The 20,584-nt window shown below is 35.4% G+C and overlaps 1 protein-coding gene across 1 annotated transcript in view; it reads right to left on the bottom strand.

The window, feature by feature from the left end:
• LOC131064871 (signal recognition particle subunit SRP54, chloroplastic) overlaps positions 1-10,384 on the bottom strand; it is a 213,632-nt gene extending 203,248 nt beyond the window's left edge. The window contains exons 1-3 of the mRNA XM_057999170.2: positions 9,950-10,384; positions 9,369-9,436; positions 9,172-9,273 (exon numbers count right to left, since the gene is read on the bottom strand). Coding sequence (XP_057855153.1) covers positions 9,172-9,273; positions 9,369-9,436; positions 9,950-10,214 — 435 coding nt within the window. The 5' untranslated portion in view covers positions 10,215-10,384. The remainder of the gene's footprint in view (positions 1-9,171; positions 9,274-9,368; positions 9,437-9,949) is intronic.
• Between the last annotated feature and the right edge of the window lie 10,200 nt (positions 10,385-20,584).

Genomic DNA, 20,584 nt, shown 5'->3' with positions numbered 1-20,584 from the left:
CTTTTGGGGAATTTCGTTCTAGACCCTTTGGAAGGGTCGGGAGCTTGGAAAAAATTTCGCTCTGGACCCTTTGGAAGGGTCAGGAGCGAAATTTTGCTTTTTGCACAAATTCCTCACTTTTCCTCACTTCACTCTGTTTCACACATCAATTCTTTCTTCATACGTCATAAGGACAAGGTTTTTTGATACGAATTAGGACCAAGAAGGGAGATATTAGGAAATTCGCTCTGGACCCTTTGGAAGGGTCAGGAGCGAAATTGACGAATTTGCCTTAGATGTCACTCAAACATTTAAACCTCTCCCTCAATCACATTGCTCTTACCTCAAGACACACTAACAAACCACCTTAAGGAAGCGCCTAGCTCAAAAGTTGGATGAAAAGTGCATTTTAACAATTTCTCTTAGGCACCCCTGGAAGGACAGGACCTATTCAGGAATTTCGCTCTGGACCCTTTGGAAGGGTCAGGAGCGAAATTTGTCTTTTAGGCTTAAATCTTGACCTTTTCCCCAAATTTCAAAGTTTAGGCTTGGTCGTTAGGCATTTCCAAGGGCAAAATAGGTCAATTTTACATCAATCAGTGCCTAGAATTTCATCATTCATCAACTAGACCAATCTCCAACCCTCAGAAGGAAAATCCTTGATGATAATCACTCACAGACCTTCATTCACTCCCTTAACTCAAAGACATAACCTAGAAACAAGAGCAAAGGCCTGACCTAGAGAAGGCTTTCAAAAGACCCTAACCTAAACCACCTACTGACCCACCTCAACTCAAGCAGAGCCTGCTATCCTAATGAGCCCTCTAGCGACCCTTCAATGCAAAGACTAAAAGCCAAGACCAGACAACTAAGCAAAGAAAACTAACCCTAGAAAGCAAAAAAAGACAGGGGTCCCCATTTGCAATGGGGCGATGTGTGAATACGTCACAACAGTACGGATGATGGTAATGAGTATGGATGAAAATGGAAAGATTTTGGGAAGATCATCTTCAAGAAAATGGGAAGAACTTTCAACTTGTAATCCGGTTTTAAAAACCTGATTTTGAAATGATGAGTTTTTTTTTAACTTAGAAACTTGGAATTTCACCAAAAAATGGTTAAGGTTTTTCAACCAAAGGGGAAGATCAATTATTTTCATCTTAATTGCAATCGGGTTTTTAAATCCCGAATGCAAGTAAAGAGGGAAAATGGGGAAAGACAATGCAATTTCACAAATTACTTTGCAAACTTGGAAGAAAGGGGAAAATCTCTCACAAAACCGATTTTAGGCAAGAACTAACAAAACTAACATATACAAATTGACCAAGGAAATCAAAACAAACCAAAAACAAGAAATGAGAACAAAGAAGAAAGGAAAAGAACATACCTTGATCAATCAAAACGTCCTCCAAGAAGCAAGAAGCAAGAAGCAAGAAGCAAGAAGAAATCCTTGAAAGAAAAGATTGAAACTCTTAAATAGACATCAAACTACACTCCAAACCCTAGCCACGTTTTTAGAAAATCGCCATATGGATCTAAACGCTATTCAAAAGGATGAAGAATCAGTCAAGAAAGACATCCAACCTTCACGCCTAGGCAAGACAAGCAAAAACGATTTGGAAGAAAGAAGATTCGTGGCATTTACATGAAGAAAATCGTGGCATTCTACAAACACATGTTTGTTGTTTGAAGGCCACAAAACCAGCAATAATGTCTTCCAAATGGCGTGAAAAGAGTTCCAAGATGCATGAAAATAGGAAGGACTTCCAAATGGCGTGAAAAGAGTTCCAAGATGCATGAAAATAGGAAGGAATCCAAAACACCTTCTCCCTCCTTGAATTTCTCCACAAAAAACGGTGGAAATCTTCAACAAAATCCTCCAATATTGCTGATCGGGTTCTTGAGGAGGAATGACAAGTTTAAAATGCATGAAACCAAGGAAATCGGGTTTCTTTAACCTATTTGCAAGTTAAAAATGTTCACTTTTTCATGCACAAAGAAAAATCGGGTTTGTGAGAGCAAACAGCAAGTTTAAAATACATGTAGAAGGGAAATAAAACTCCCTTTACAAGTTTTAAACATAAGACAAGTAAGGGGAAAATAAAATTCCTTTTACAAGTCACAAAAACAACTTAAAAATAAAATTTGTAATAGGGAAATAAAATCCCTATTACAACTTAAAGTGACTTTATAAAACTTGTAATGGAGGAGAAAAACCCCTACCATAACTTAAAATCACTTAAGTGGAACTTTTTAAAAGAATTACAAGTTTTATTTAAACTTTATAATTTAAAGTCCACTTGTAAAATGTCCAAAAAGTTCTTACAATGACTAAAAAGCCCAAAAGCAACAAGGGGGAAATAAAAAGTAAGTTACAAGTTCTATTTTTCATAAAATGCACTTGTAATTAACTTAAAATTTCCCTACAACACTAAAACAAAGGAAAACATAAAACTTACAACTTAAAGTAAATTTCCCACCTACAGTCAGGGAGAAAAAACCTGAAATTGAAGGAAAAACATAGCAAACGAACTCAGAATGCGATGAAATTTGAAACGTGGTTTGAGGATGGATTGAGGATTAGTCCAGTCCAAGGGTAAGGAGAAATTATGCCTCGGGAAGCATGCCATAGAGTAAAATTTTCATTTTTGACAAAAAAAATTATGTAATGATCCATCATTTTTGAAAACAAAAATGAGGACAACAAATTGGATGGGCTGGCATTTTTTCTCCAAGAATTCATTATCTTTCTGGCCTGTTATGTCATCTTTGGGTTGGGGCTCTCAGGATTTAAATCTATGTAAGCGTGTTCTTGGAATTCTTCTAGTAGAATTCATTTTGGGCTCTGCTTGATTGAGGGTGCTCTCCCCCTCAATTTTGCCACTCTATATATGTAATTTATGTTCTTATTTCTATATTAATATATATATTATAGGCCTTTGGCCTTTTACCTTAAAAAAAAAAATACAGACTACTTGCATTTTGGAACACATTTGGTGACTTTGCTTACTCACTGCATGGATCAAGAGTAGGGAACCCTCTCAAGAAATGTTGGTGATGTTGTCTTATAATAATTATATTTCTTTCTATTCTATTTCGTATTGTTTGTAGTTATAATAATTATATTTATTTCTGTTCTATTGCATATTGTTTGCTGTTTTTGTTTGATAAAATAATGATTTGGTTTGTTTCATATAATCGATCAAATAATTCATCAATTGTGTGAATGGAGTGAATTAGATATTCTTTATTTCATATAATCGATAAACTAATCCACTGTTGTTTGGTTTGAATATGATGTATAAGGTATGAACAAAGTGATTCGAGGAATGAATAAAAGGCGGCTGATTTGATTTGAGATTATCTATTGCTTTAGCAATCAAGAATCAAATTCTATCATTTACATGTCTTAATTCAGTTTTCAAAAAATTGTTGTGGCTTGTCACTTTTTTTTTGTTGTTGTTGTTACAATTCCTGTCACCTGCAATACATTTCCTGTCACGGCTTGTTCAGTTCCTACTGCTACTTTTAGATCAGTTTTAAAGAGTCATTTTTATTTATTTTTTGATAAATTAGTTGCATTTCACTATTCTCAAAGTTAATACCTTCAACCCTTGTGCAAATAGCCATCACATCTTTCAAAAGTTTTTGTCTCGGATTAACATAATTAAAATATATTTGAACTCAAAAGTAAAATTGTTTTAAAGTATAAGATCACAAATTATCCACCAAATAAACCTCAAGTTTGTCCAAACATTTTGGCTTTGTTGTTGTGGAAAGGCATTAAAAGGCTTGATCGTTTAGCAATTTTAAGAGTTAGGAACAGTTCATCAAGGAGAATGCCCATGCAATAGTCAACCCTGCCTAGGCAGTTACCCCTAATTCACATTGTTTTAATTATTTATATAGGTGCATAAGTCACACTCAGAACAATAAGGGTAGATTTGTTAAACAACCTTCAATGAGTAGTACAAGTGCATCAAAACAAGGAAATCTAGTATGTGTAATTAAGCCATGACCTATGACTAGACAGGTGAAAAAGAAACCAATTGAAACTAATTTAGAAAACTGAGTTATCGAGTCTACCAAGGTACCACAGGAATCAGCTAGTGAATAAACAAATGAGTACAAGACTGAACCCAATTATTTTGGGTGACCACCAAATGTTATCCATCCTCTTGAAGGTGAATTGCATGGGCCAAAAACAACACCTATAGCAGCAAAAGAGACCACTAAGTCCTCTAGATCCTGATTTACGAGAGCAATTCAAAGCATCCTACATATTACGGAGTGGTAATAATCTAAAAGCACCACCAAAACAATACAAACCATGAGCTTCTTCATTTATTGTCTATTGGACACCTTGGGAATTTGAAGATAATATGGCAAAAAAATGAAGGGAAAATAAAAATGAAGCTAATAGTTCTTGTCCAGTAATTAACATATGTGAGTTTCCCATTCAACTTCCTAATGGTGAAGCCCCACAAAAAATATTCCTCATTCTGCTTCACCTATATTTCGTGCACTTTCAATTGAAGATCCTAACATGTTTTTATTTCAGTTTGATGTGTTGTTCCATAGCCATGACTGCCAAAGTGATGCTCAGAAGTTAAAGTTATCTTCAGCCACACTCAAAGTTGCAACATTGCGATGGTTCATGGGGCTTGGATAAAACATTATATGTACATGGGAAAACATTAAGGAAAACTCCTTGGCAAAATGTAAGATTATTGTAAGACGAAAGAACTTTGCAATAAGATATTTCGGATGTCACAATGAGAAGAGGAAACACTTCAAGACTTTTTGGAAAAAAAAATTATTCAATCTTCAATGATTAAGACAAACTAAAATGGCACCTAAAGCCATTACAATGCTCTTGTTATGAGGAATTCATGATAAATTCCTTGACACTTTAAATCTTATTGGTGTTGGTGATATTTTTGAGTTGCCATTTGATGTTGTTTGTGAAATTTGCAAGAATTATTTATGATCTTGTTGATCTAAAAGAGTACATCCTCGAAGACGAGCTTCTCATGGAGGTGGTTTGGGTGTCATCACGTGAGAAATAGGTACTTGACGAATTGAAAACTAACTTTTTCAATCATATGGGTAAATAGATTGATACTTTGTACACACATAAGAAACATGAGGAAGCAAAAAAGGCATCAGCCATCTTACACCTATCGCAAGCAACACCCTTGTGAAATATGTTCATTCAATAAAACAGATTTCATCTTTTGATGATGTCAACAAGAACACTGTCTTATGAGCCAAGCCTATAGACACTACAAAATCGGAGTACTCTGAAGAACCAGTATATTTCATAGTGCAAAGAAGACCCTGGCAACCACAAACAATGCCTCCAAGTATGCCTAGTGATTTTAATGTGTCTTGTACTCCTATGGGACCTAGTGGACAAAATAGTAAAATACCCCTTTTCAATTTTCTTCTCCCTCGTGATGGTATGGAGGTTAGCAACAACATATTATCAACAATAGCCATATATACATCCATCATAGCAACCCTCATTTCAACTATGGAAACACTCATGGTGAACACCACCACCGCCCTATCAACAATATTCATCCTATCCTGCACAACCTATTATTAGTCTTGTCAGTTTCGAATTGCTAGGTATCCTCATGCTAGGTCAGGTATTTTTCATGTTGGAAAGAATTTTGGGGGAGTGTAAAAGCTTCATGGTTGGGTGGATAAGCACTCTAACAATGTTCTTACCTGTGGTGTGCTTGAGATAGATGTCGGAAGTTCCAGTCAAAATTGTCATCAGCTATGTACATTATGTATTCCTTGTATTTGACCTTATGATCTAATGTAAAGAAATATGTTTTCTTATGTATTGCCTAGTCTTGGATTATGTACTCAGATGACATGTCAAAATATAATATCATGTCTCTATTCATTTGTATATTTGAGCAAGTTGCTTTAATTAATGATTCATTATGTATATTTTATGAATCATGGTAATTTAATAATATGGAGGTCCTTACAAATTAAAAGTTAGAATTTAAAAACACTTTTATTTATCTATTTATTTTTATGCAAGTCGGCCAAAATGAGTTGGGGACATAACACATAAAAATATATGCTTTCAATTCATAATTTATATGGCATCACTACTCATCGGTGATTGGAATAAATATTTTATCTGGGGTTTAAAATCTGCCTTATACTGTTTGCTGTTATAATTGGTATTTAATTCATAAATGTGATTTTTAATTTCTGCTGTAGTTTATATTGAGAGAATGTAGAAAATACAAAAAATATATAAAATACAGAAAAATACAAATTTATATTCCAGTTAAATTAGTTTGCTTCCTTTACCATTGTGTTAACTGATCAATAAAGTGCAGAACTTTCTATTTCAAAGTTTAACATAGGTTATAAACCAGTCACAGAATACAAATAACTCATAAAATTTCAAAATACCCAACTCGGGACATTACAGAGAAGCTTTCCAAAACACCAAGATCAAGGAGAGAACAACTCAAAGATAAATCTTCACCATCGTTGAATGGTAAGGGGTTGTCTTTTGACTATTGGAAAGACCATTTACTTGATTTTCAAAGGAGAAAAGTGAGTTGCTTTCTTCTGTATGGGCACGTGAGTAGCACTCCAAAAACTCAGAAATGCAAAAAGGATTTATTCACTCACCATGGGTGAGAGTGAAGAGCATGTCCACTTGGAGGCCAAGGAGGGGCAAAAAAAGGGGGAAAAAAAAGGTTGGAGATGGTGGGTCGATTTCAGCCTTCAGATCTATTTCATTGATGATTGGTATTCATGTCCACTTCTTGTATAGCAGGGAAAGGAAACTAACAGGCTTGCATGGGAAAGTAAGGAAGACACTCTGCTTATCATTATTGAGTGTACGAAAAAATGCAATCATTTGAGAATGGCAAATAGGAGCAGTAGAATCCTCACCACATGTGTCTAGCAAGTAGGGTGAAAGAGAGAGCGCATTACGAAGCTTCCAATAGGATGAGTTTGGGAATCCCTAGCAAAGAAAAAAAGCATCACACTAATGGGTCACATAGCCAACTTCATTGTATTTTGCACAAAATCTCATCACAGTTGTAGCATGTGTATTGTTGTATTATGAGGATCCATAAAATTTCAGTTGTTGTAACATGCCTAGTAGCACTTCAACCAGACTGTAAACATTATCATAATGTATGACTTTCATTGTAACACATGTTTCATTCCTGGAAATAATTTGTATGAATTGGCAAGTTGTAATGCAGCCACCATAGAAATTGTTGTAATACAGATTCTAACCTATGGCAACCATTGTAGTATGTCTTGTGCATTGCAGAAGTTGTAGCAACAAGATTTAAGAAGCAATGACCATCGTGGAGATGATCATGAGGACACCAAAGAAACACTGATTCTTTTCACAGATGCAGATTTCAAGTGAGACGTGTCTAGTTGTAGCATGAGGATCCATATAATTTCAATTGTTGTAGCATGTCCAGTAGCACTTCAACTAGACTGTAAACATTATCATATCGAGCAAGATCCATTGTAATGTACATTTCATTCATGGGACCAATTTGTATGAATCGGCAAGTTGTAAAGAGGCCATCATAGCAACTGTTGTAATACAGATGCTGACCTATGGCAACCACTGTAATTTGTAGTATGTCTTGTGCATCACAAAGAATGTAACATGAAGAGTTTCACCTGATAACATAAAGTCGTAGAGGCAATGACCACCATGAAGATGATCATGAGTGATACAAAGAAAGCATCATTTTTTTTTACAAAAGCAGGTTTCAAGTGAGACAGAGCACCACAACCTTCTATCTCAAAGCACCTTAGTAATGAGCATTACCTTGGAAAATGAACAAATATATGTGAAGGAATCTTGTTCCAGACAAAAGCACACAGAAGCATCAAAGATGCAAAAGAGAAATTCTTCTATATTTTAAGAGTAAGCTTTTGTGGGACCAACAGCCTTTCTCAGAAGGGAGTTATAATCCATAAATATAGGGAAAAAGATGATACAGCAGCAAGAGGAATTACTTTTAAAGTTGCAAGCTCAGAAAAACCCAAAGGAGCTAGCATGAGAAAACACCAGTTCCATCAAGGGGCAATTTGGAAATTGCAATGGGCAGTTTGGAAACATCCAAGGTGGTTTCTCCCCAACAGCCGAAACAAGAATTTGAAAAAAAGTTCAATAATTGTGAGGGGGATCCTCCAACAAATATTCAAGGACATTAGGACATCTGCTTGGATCACGGGAGGCATTCTATAATATATCATCAAAAGAAACATGGGAGAGCAATCCTATTTTCCGGTTGCAAACCACAATATACGAGAGAATGAGAGTGCAGAACAGAGAAAGAGAAAGTTCCAGGCAGAGTACACAACTCAAGAGGTTTGAGGTACTCATGACAAAGAGCTACGAGGATAGGATATATATGGAATGATTTTACACTTGTAATCGATATAATATTCCAAGGAAGCTTGGAAGATGAGCATTGCCACTTCCAACTGGTTTTCCTTCCCTTGTGATTTCCAAGATTTGCTTCTCTCCATTGAGTGATTTGCTTCAATTTATGCTTATTTATGAAGGTTAAATCATCCTTCACACTTGAATGAACGCTTCAAAAAAAACTCTAATGAATTCTACATCATTCAAATAGAAGCTCAAGTAGAATAGTAAGATAAAAAAAATTAACACCATTTATTTACACAAGCATGATCTTGTAGAAAATTATAGATCACTAATGGACAACATGCCTAATTCACCCATTTAAATTCTAGTAACTTCTATGAAAACTAACCATGGTTCACATAATCTGACATTGATACCCAAGCCTGTATACTATACCAAGGGTAAACTTGTGCCACCGGCTGGTAATTCAAACATCTCTCCTAGTACTCAATAGGTGATAGACATAATAGCATATATTTAAAATATAAGAAAATTGATTCTTTCACTTATCAGCGACGCATCCCAATAGATACTCATTTGAACATCTCCCTTAGTATCTAATAGGCAAGACAGGTAATATTATGCATTTAAGTTATAATTAAAAATTTTGAAACAATGCTAATCATATCAGAGTATCTAATAGGCAAGGCAGTTCATATAATACATTTAAATTCTAATGAATTATTTGAAACGATGTGAATCGTATCAGAGTCCAGCGAGTTTTATATAAGTTGTACCTTTACTAATTGCTGATCTGGTTTCACGCCTCGAATAACACCAACACCAATGGCTTCATCTGTCACCACCTTCACAAACCTTCGTACCACTGGCAAGCTCACCTACATAATCGCTCGTGGAGCTCATAATGATGTTGAGGCAAACTTCCAAAAGAGATAAATGTAAATAAACACAGAAAATTATAGAAGGACGTTACATCTGCTTCTAAAAGAGCTCTTCGGATATCCCGCATGGGCTCAGCAATGTTCTCCCTCGTCAAAACATCTGGGAAAACAGAAATCAAAGAAAAACATAGGCACGCTAAGTTCAACATACAACGGATACGGAATCATTCCATGTTTGTTAATGGGCAGAAACGAAGAAACACAAGATAACTGCTATATAATACTGCTACAGTAACTTGCAGAAGAGATTAAATAGCCAGCAAATCATTTGTTATATAGAGCATCCAAAGCTCCAATTAACAGACAACGTGTGGGCTGTCTAACTACCACCTACAATCCAGTGGGTGATCACACATTAATCCTGACATCAATTAATTGGAATTTGGAAGTTGCAGGCTTTTTGGGTTTTCGGACCTTCGAGATGCCAATTTTTTTATAATTTCTTCAAAACATTGATTCACAAATTTCCAACTTTCCCAAAAAAAAAACATCAATCAGTTGTTCCACAAAACTTGCCTAAACTCACTATAACAGTAGTTAAGAAAAAACAAGTGACTTGACTTTTCTCTTAAGGGAATATGGTGTAGTGGAAGGATGTGTTATGTGAAGATACCTTGTTTCCGGAGCTTAGACCAGGCTTCTTCAAGACTGCTTGTCAACTGCCCAAACATTTCTGCTCTCACGACCATACTCCCTTTCCTTGTCTTAACAACTCCCCATTTGTTCTGCATTACAAACGAGTTAACAGAGAATAGGGAGGAGGACGAGGACGAGTACGAGGATAAAGAGAGGGACTGTGCATGACCATTGCCAGTCGTCCTACTCAGACGAGGGAATTGAGGATAAATGAGGGAGTGGTTGTGGATGAGTGCCGCCATTGCAATTTCTTCTACACTTACACCTGCGTTCCTCTTCTACTCTTTAATCTCCATTTGCCACCCCTATTTTTCCCCATAATCACTTATCTTCAAGTGGAATCCATTGTGGTGTCAGAACCCGGGATATCCAACAAGGAGGCCTTTTAAATCGTCAAGAGGTTTGTAATTTTTCTTTTTATTGATCGCCAATCATTCATGGATGTAGGAGAGAAGTGTATAGGTAGTTCTTCCATTTTCCTTTTCTCTAAATTAGGTATGTTACTTTATGTTGGTGTTTGTGTGATCTAAATATTTTATTTGGTTAATTAATTAATCTTAATTTTAAACTTAAAGATATATAATCTTCATAAATCAGTTTGAAGAAAATTTCTTATTTTAATGAGATTATCCTTATTCTTTTTAATCTAGTTTTTCAATTTTAAGATCGATAAACTAGAATATATTTGTTATATGTTAGCATGGACACAAACAAAGTGTGAGTCGTGTCTAGGGTCGTGTGTTTATAGGCATAATCTTAGATCACTTTCAATTAATCAATTAATACCATGTCTCCTCATAGGAATTAATTCACATCTATCTCGCTTTGTATCAAACTAAAGTTGCATGAGCTTATGTTAGCACTAGACACAACTCAATAATCAACATTGATCACTTCTAAGTTTGTATTTTTTAATTATTGATCGCAATTAACATTATATTTAGCTTGCATGAGTCTCAATTTGCATCAAACACTAACTAATTGGCATATATTACCTCATTTTATCTCTTTTCAACATTAACAAATAAATATAAGCGACCAATTGTCACCAAGCAAGTATTATATTTCCCTTTGTACAAAGCAAGCTCCCAATAGAATTCTTTATCACCACACTTTTTTAGATATAGTTGTAAACTTAACCCAACATTTTTTAGGTATTAAAGAATAAACTCTATAATAGACAATATAATGTAAGGTAAAGGTGTCCAAGGACCAAATTGTAGGTGCAACATAGTCCCAATTCATGAGATTCTCATATTTTACTTTTCCCGAGTCTTTAATCCTAGATCCACTATCAATTCCAATTCATAATTTTGTATCTTAGTGTCTTGAAGTATCCAAATTCAATATCTAATGTGGTGGCATCCCAAGTCAAACCTAAAGGACTTATTGCAACTAGAAATTAGAGTGAGCATTTTTGAGTTCGTAGAAGCTAAGGCACTGTTGAGGGGGATGCAAGGGAGACTTGGCACCAAAAGAAAAGTGTGTGCATGAGTTAAGAAACAAATCGTGATGTAGAGATGGGCACTCATAATAAGCACAAAGAAGTGGTGAGGAAACAACATGTGAACTAGAGCCCACAATTTACAAAATGTTATGCAATGGTTGCAACAATGGATATTGCGCATCGAAGGATTCTAGCATAAAGATGAGAATAAAGGAGTGTGTGAACTTTCACATGAGAGCATTGAGTAGATGGTGCACTCATAGAGCCTACAACATTGGTATGATGGCATGTGATGGCAAAAGAAGATGGATGAGGCAACAAATGAGTGAATTGAAAGTGACTTTAGGCCATGAGCAAATCAAATAAGCTGCAATTGTTAGAGATCAAATTGCCTTTGAGATCATGATAGGAGGAGACGAGTATTGAAGGCAAATATAATAGTAGTAATGTTAAACCATGCAAAACAATACAATTAATGCAAGCCATAGAGGTGATTGAGCATAGAGGTGTCTGAATACCTAATGGGCAAAGAGTGGGACTTTGAGAACTTGAGCAAGTATTTAAGTCAAGCATGACAATCTAAAAAAGGTTTTAGAGGAAGACTTTCAAATGGAAAGCTTTAGGTGAGAGAGAAGTCTTTTGAGGGGAGAATTGGTAGAGGACTAAGTTCGTGTAGTTGAAAAATAAAGAAGTGGGGGAAAAAGTGTTGCACATATGGATGTCAGTGTTGCCATTGATACCAAAACTTTGTTGCTAAGTGATCCGGTTGTACGTATATATGTTCAGCTACTACATGATGTATCAGGTTATTGGTTTGGATGTTTGTCTTTGTAGCGTCCAAAAATTGAACCCCTTGCAATTTTCGACCGCATTTGGGTTTTCCCCTTAGTGTTTGTGCCCCTTGGCCTGATTGAAGACTTGATTATGCTCATACACATCACAAATACCAAAAACTTTGAGTTTGCCCTTATCCTACACCTTGATCCCAGCCTAAAATAGGGCAGGACCAAGGTGTGGCACCATGGTCCTCCCTAAAAGGGGTCCAATTAACCCCTTTATCCACTTCAAATTTGACCAAGATTTTCACCTTTGTGTTGGCTCATGTCAAAAAATTAGCCAATTAACCCGACGGGCAGGTATATAATGAGGATTCCCCCTCTCATTTAAGCATTTATCAATCACATGAACAAATATTGAGCACACATACGACATCAAGCAATCAAGCATTCAAGAGCAATTGAGCATTTTCAATCTTCCTTCAAGCCTTGGAGCGGCAATAAAGTCAAGGATCGGGCATTGAAGTGGAGATCTGCATCCTATTTCATGAAACCCTAATTCCATGTGGAGGCAAGAAAAACTTCATAAGGAGGTATAATCATTTCAATTTTAGTCATAATTCAGCATCTCCCTCAAAAGGAGAACATTTCCTTTCAATCATTTCATTTACATTTATCTCAATTTCATGGTCAATTCCAAAACTGGGGTTTGACCGAAGGCAAGCCCCTATTCCCAACCTATTTCCCTTTCTTTCTATGTGCAGTAAACAGGTGCGCAGCTGTACTTCTGGAAATAAGCTTCAGACATAGAGACGGAAAAACCCTTTTCAATGCATGAAAAATTTGAAGGATCAAGAGGCAACGCCATGGTCCCTGCTCTTTTGGGGTATTTTCGCATGGTAGATCCGAATCAGCTCATATTACTCAGATCCAGGTGCATGACTGAATCCTGAATCTGTAGCTTAGTATTTTCTCAGTTTTGTCTTCAATTTCAGCACTTTACCCTAAATCAGCATTTCAACTTACAAAAGAGGGGAAAACACATCATAATCAATCAATCCACTTAGTATTCAGTCCTTATCTGATTTGTGATTGAATCTAGTGGATTGCTCCCCTGTTTTGAATGTAAAGAAAATCCCCCCCAAAGCAAAAATTGATTTGGTGATTTCTCCTTCTATGTTGCAAATCGCCAAATCAAATTTTCCCCTTTACATTTTGGTGAACCCGACGTGTCCTATGCTTACTTCTGATTTTTGTTTTTAGATCTGAGTGTGTATGCAATTTAAAATTCAAATTTTCATTTAAAAGTTTGATGTCCTTGCAATTTTGAAAAATTTAGAGGTTAATTTCATTAAAACCCTAATTTTCATTTTCAAAATTGGGCTTTGTGAATTGCATAATTTGGGTTAATTGTTTCAAATCTGAGTGTTATTCTATTTCAAAATTCAAATTTTCACTTGCAAGTCAAATTTCACATTTAAATTTTAAAATTAAGTGGTTCTTTTTACAAGGCCCTAATTTTAAATTTGAATTTCTATCTCCTAGTGGGTAATTTTAATTTTAAATTAAGAGGTTATTTTAACATAATCCTAATTTTAAAATTCAATTTCCTAGGGGATTGCATCTTTTCAATCATTTTGTTCATTTAATTGAGTAATCATTTTTCCTAGAATTTTGCATTATTCAATTATTTTGCAACTTAGATTCCAAAATTCAAAAATTCAAATTTCAAATTTCAATCTTCAAATTTCCCAATTCCCTCCCTTAGTGTATGAGTTTTACTACTATTAGTCCAACCTACAGTATCCCCATGAGAAGAAGTTGTAGAATTAAGGCTTCCCAAGGTTTAATTATTGAGGATATGGAGCCTAATTTGGATAACTTTTTCAATAAGGATATTGGTGGTTCTTGTAATCCTACAAATGTCCTTGTTTATCCTCATTCTTTAAATAATTCGCGTGATGTGGATGAATAACTAACTAGGGTTTCCATTGACCAATTGGAGAAGATTGACAATCAATTTGAAAATCTTCAATAATGGATGAGTCAACAATACCCAGAAAGTGAAGCTCTCCTGTTGATTGAAGGAGTAAAAAGAATGGTTCAAAGTGATAAACTTGGTGTTGATATCTTGTGTGGTATTTCTCATATTGTTGATTCTAATATTATGCCCATGAAGAGTTGTGTTGAAGCCCTAGGTTATACACAACCTCCTAGTCAAGTTAATCATTCCATTTCTTTGACTACTCCTATGGCTAGTGTTCCCACATTTACATCAAACATCATGGCTACCTCTACACAAAATATCATACCTACGAATGTTAGTCAAGGGGGAAACTCCTCTTCTTTCATTCCTCCTGTCACGAGTCTTCCATTTGTTACCCATTTTTCTCCTATACCTACGAATGTTAGTCAAGGGGGCAACTCATCTTCTTTCATTCCTTCTACCATGAATCTTTCATTTGTTACCCAATTCTCTCCCATACCTACCTATCATAATGTTCCACCTCCTTATTCTCAACCCCCACCTTCCTATAACAATATCCCTCCTCATCCTCAACCCCTTCCTTCATTCAATAATGTTACCCCTCCTTCTCAATCCAACATGTCTAATTTCAATCCTTCTACCGAAGCTACCATCAATAGTCTAGCCCAAGCAATGTCTTCCTTACAACAACAAATAGCTTCTATGACTCAATCTAAGTATAATGTGGCCACATTTGATGTAGCGAGCCCATTATCCAATGACATTATCCGAATTCTCACTCCTAAACATGTGGAAGTCCCTCAATTGGAGCTTTATAATGGAAAAGGTGATCCCTTGACTCATGTTAAAATATTTCAAACTTTGTGTAGTGACTTTGCTCATGACCAAAGATTGTTGGCTAAATTGTTTACTAGAACATTAAGGTATAAAGCTTTGCAATAGTATTGTTCTTTGCCTCCTTATTCTATCACTTCTTTTCAACAATTGGCTAATGCTTTCATTCAACAATTTCACAATAATATTGGTCCTAAGATCACTTTGACTGATTTGATGCATTGTAAGCAAGGTGTGAAAGAAAAAGTAACTGATTTTATTGGTAGATATAAGCATTTGTATTCTCAATTTTATTTTCCTATGCCTGATCAAGATATTCAAAAGATTTATATTGTTAATTTACAAAAATATATTAGGGATAAACTTCTCTTTTCTGAGTTTACTTCCTTTACGTAGTTGTGCGCAATACTTCACAACTATCATCTTACCATGAGTCAATTGGAACAATCATCCTCTTCAATGGCTTTGAGAGATAAAGGTGCAAATGCTCAATAACCTTTTACGAAGTTCAAATTGAATAAGGGATTCATCAAATTCAATGAAAACAACAACACTCAAGTAGTAGCCACAACAGGTGTGCCTCCTTTGTCCAAATACTTTAGAAAATAAATCACTTCTCTTAATGAATATTTGCATAGTATTATGTCTCAACTATTACAAAGGAATGTGTTGAAACTTCCCCCTATCAAACAAATTGATCCATCCAAGACATCTTCACCTTACTTTAATTCTAAAGCCTTTTGCCAATACCATCGTCAACCCGATCATGACACAGAAAAGTGTTATTCTTTGAGAAGTAAGATTCAAGACTTGATTGATAACAATACCATGTATGTGGCTAGTGTGAATGATAAAGGAAACAAATTAGTAGCTCCTCCTAATCAAAATCTTCAAATTTTCATTAATCCTTTACCTTCCCATTCCACTAATGTGATTGAGACCGATCATCTTGCCTTCTCCCCCAATGATGTTGGCCTTGAGTCTAAAATTATGGTGAACCTTGTAGATCAAAATGAAACTCCTAAGGACTTGTGCATTACATTTGATCCTAGTGAGACTATTGAAGCACCTGATGGCCCATTATATATAACTATGAAAATCAAAGGCATACCTTCTCGAGGGGTGCTTATTGATCCAACTTGCATGGTTAATGTGATAACCAAAGAATTTCTTTATACTTTGCAATTGCATCAAGTGATATATAATGATATTGATGTGTTGGTTAAATTTTTTGATGGCTTCTCTTATCCTGTTATTGGTTCTATCACACTGTCTATTGATGTTGGCACTAATTGCTTAGATGTTAAATTTGCTATCATTCCTACATCTGATCAATTTCGTGTGAAGTTGGGACATCATTTGCTCTCTTCTATGAAAGAAATCACTTCTACTATTCATAAGTGTTTTAAATTTCCTCATAACAATAAAATCACAATTGTTAATCATAGCATATATCAACCTACAATGACGCATGGAGATGTTTGTCTTGATTATGTTTTTTCTTAACAATTCCAACCTCTTCAACCTAGAAGTGATTCTCTATTTAAATCATATCAAAAATGGAAAAATGAGATGATTTTGTCATTGAGTAAACCCAAAAATCCAACACTTAGTATTCCTCTTGATGATCATATACCTCTTCTTGAGGATAAGATTATTCTTCCTCCTAAGGAAAGAAATAATATTCTTCCCAAAGAGGAATCTATTCCGTCTCCTATGGATGAGTCCACTTTTCCTCCCAAGGATAGAAATTCTCCTCCTCCCAAGTGTCAAGATATTCCTCTTAAGGGTAGACCTATTCCTCCTCCTTATGATGGACCCGGTCTCCTTCCTAAACCTCTCATTCCTCCTTTATATGGTGTGGTTCTGTCTCCTACATCTTACAAAGAGAAGCGATCAACCTCTCCTATTGCTCAACCTAAAAGACTTCAACCCATTCATCCTTCCTTAAAAGAATAAAACAAGCCTATACTTGATAAACCTAAACCTTCACAACCTTCAATTAAAACTAAACAAAACCATTGTGCAAGAGAATGTCGATGGAGACGTCGTGCTAGAGCTTGTGAACTTGCTTCCCAAACCAATTCTTCTCCCAAGGCACCAACTGTTGATATAATTCCATTTTCTCCTAATGAGGATGTTCAACCTAATTCTCCAAGATGCAAAATGCTTAAGACAAATGATGGTTCAAGTTCTATTCCTATTAGAGCTCCTATTTTTATTAATCTTGATGAATAAAGAGGTGATAATGTTGTTAATGATGAAAATGTTGATCTCCTAATATTTCTGATGATTAATATGAATATGTTGATGTTGACAATGATTTATCTAAGAAATTTTCAAAAGCATTAATCCTAGCTCCTAGTAACGAACAAAGTGATCCATCATTAGAGCATGGTCGTTGTTTGGAACTTGTGATAGCTCCATCTTTTGTTCTCAACGTCGCTCCTCTTGCTTGTTGTCCATCTTCTCCAGACAATGATGAGAAAGATCGATGGGTAGATGACGTACTTGATTAAAGTTACTTAGCTTTTGCTTTGTAATTTTTGGTATTTTTCTTTTCATGTCTCACAGTAAGAGAACCTTACTAGTTGTATTCATGGTTCTCTCTTTCTCTCTCTCATGATCTTCCCTTTTACCTTGTCATTGAATTTGTGAGTTCCTAAAATCTACTAGGGGATTGGTGTATCTTGCCTCCTTGATGACTTAGTGAAAGTCTTTTCAATCGAAATCCTTTGTACTTTACCAAGAGTATGATTGACTTCATACTCCCACTAAAGTGGGGGCTAAATGTAGCATCCTAAAATTGCGCCCCTTGCAATTTTAGACCACATTTGGGTCTTCACCTCAGTGTTTGCACCCCTTGGCCTAATTGAAGACCGGATTATGCTCATACACATCATAAATACCAAAAATGTTGATTTTACCCTTATCCTGCACCTTGATCCTGGACTAAAATAGGGCAGGACTAGGGTGTGGCACCATGGTCCTCCCTAAAAGAGGCCCAATTTAACCCCTTTTTCTCACTTCAAATTTGAGCAGGATTTTCACCTTTGTGTTGGCTCATGTCAGAAAATTAGCGAATTAACCCAACAAACAGGTATATAAAGAGGATTTCCCCTGTCATTTGAACATCTATCAATCACATGAGCAATATATTGAGCACACATACGACATCAAGAAATCAAGCATTCAAGCATTTAAGAGCAATTGAGCATTTTTAGTTTTCCTTCCAGCCTTGGAGCAGTAATAAAGTCAAGGATCAGGCATTGAAGTGGAGATCTACATCCTATTTCATGAAACCCTAATTCCATGTAGAGGTAAGCAAAACTTCACAAGGAGGTATAATCCTTTCAATTTTAGTCATAATTTAGCATCTCCCTCAAAAGGAAATCATTTCCTTTCAATCATTTCATTTACATTTATCTCAATTTTATGGTTAATTCCAAAACTAGGATTTGACCGAAGGCAAGCCCCTATTCCAAACCTATTTCCCTTTCTTTGTGTGTAGGAAACAAGTGCACAGTTGTACTTCTAGAAATAAGCTTTAAACACAGATGAAAAAAAACCCTTTTTGACGCGTGGAAAATTCGGAGGACCAAGAGGCAGCAACACAATCCTTGCTTTTTTGGGGTATTTTCGCAGGGCAGATCCGAATCAACTCATATTACTCAAATCTAGGTGCATGATTGAATCCTGCATCTGTAGCTCAGTATTTTCTCAGTTTTGTCTTCAATTTCAACACTTTATCCTAAATCAACATTTCAACTTACAAAAGAGGGAAAAACACATCAAAATCATTCAATCCATTTAATATTCAGTCCTTATCTAATTTGTGATTAAATCCAGTGGATTCCTCCCCTCTTTTGAATGTAAAGGAAATCTCCCCCAAAGCAAAAATTGATTTGGTGATTTCTCCTTCTATGGTGCAGATTGTCAAATCAAAATTTCCCCTTTACAGTCTTTATGATTTTATGTTACTGAACGGATTGTGGATTCATGTTACACCATTGAAAGGAAGTATGATAATGATTCAATGTGTTTTTGGAAGTTTTGGCATTCCTTATGTGGTCCAGAAATATTTATATTATCTTTTGTGTTTACTCTGGTGAAACTTATTGTGGTCTGGAATGAATGTTTGTACTGGATATTTCTCAAGAGATCATGTTATCCATTTAAATTGTTTCGCTTATCATGAGGATGTTGCAAATCAAGATGTTGTGGTTATTTTGGGGTGAACCATTTTTCTTTAGGTCCATATATATCTTGTTGACCTCTCAGTTGTTGTCGTCGATGACAAAGACACAAATACATTAGTTTGTGCTTCATGTCATATTCTTGGTACTGATGATAGGATGAGCAGTGATAGTATTGATGACAAGATGAGAAGTGATAGTATTGTTGATAGGATTACTTTTGGGTAATATTGGTATGATGACTATTTGTTTTTGGTACAGGTTAACTTCAGGACAAGTCTTCCAAAGTTTCTCAAGTATGATAATGTTGTGATTCACATTCAACATGCCACAGTGATACAAAATTGTTTCAGGATGGTTCCATCATATGACGCATTGGTTGCTTATAGGTTATATGATCTTTGAATGATGGTATTGGTTATTTGTTGTTATAGTATGAACAAGTAGTATTATTGATTGGCAGTGGTGTAGGTACATAGTGATATAGATTGGTTTTTGACATTGATATTGGTATAGGTATTGGTATCTCCAGACAATGATGGACAAAGCATATTACATCTTGATTAGTATCATAGTGATATTGTATCTTTAATTAACAATTATCTTGTTTGACACATTTCATTTTCAAATTGACAGACACATAGTGACAGTGGTTGGTGTTGATTGTACTCATGATGGCACTTGTATCCCTTTACAGTGTTTGATATCTCAGTTATTACATGTTCACAGGTTGATGCATCACAGTTACTAGGTATATAGAGAACATATGATCATAGTTGGTGATAGTGGTGAACGAGTGTATAATACAGATAGTTTGTTCTTCATTACATGGTCATTATACATCATTTGTCATATTCTTGGCATTATGTCATGCGGTTCATTAGGCATTCTTATTTCTCTTAAGGTATTGACACCTTATTCATCTTGTAAATACTAAGTAATTGATATCTTTTCAATGTTTCATTGATAAGTCATCAAAGAGTTATCTTTACAAGGTTGATGAGCTATCAATAACTTAAGTTACAAAAGAATGGTTACTTAACCAATGACTTTTGCAAATAATATGATGGTGTTCAAAAGACACATTATGAAACAATTATAATAAAGTGTTTTTCTGACTTTGAGCATACATATTTACACTCATGATAAGGATCACAAAGACTTTATGGCACTTGGGCATCTTTTGCACGAAAGGTGATTGTTTGCTATTGGACTTTTTTTTATTATTATTGAAGGGATTATTAGGGTACCGAAGATGTCATTTTGAAGATATCATTGTCTCAATCAAAAAGTATTACTTTGAAAGGCTTTGTTCTTTTAGTTTTCAAGCCCTAATATTGGTTATTTTGAAAGGCATTGTAGTTGCCTTGAT

The sequence above is a fragment of the Cryptomeria japonica genome, chromosome 5, assembly GCF_030272615.1.
Source record: "Cryptomeria japonica chromosome 5, Sugi_1.0, whole genome shotgun sequence".
In the NCBI taxonomy this organism is placed as follows: Eukaryota; Viridiplantae; Streptophyta; class Pinopsida; order Cupressales; family Cupressaceae; genus Cryptomeria; species Cryptomeria japonica.
The sequence above is the reverse complement of the archived record's forward strand: the minus strand, read 5'-3'. Positions and strand labels throughout refer to the sequence as shown.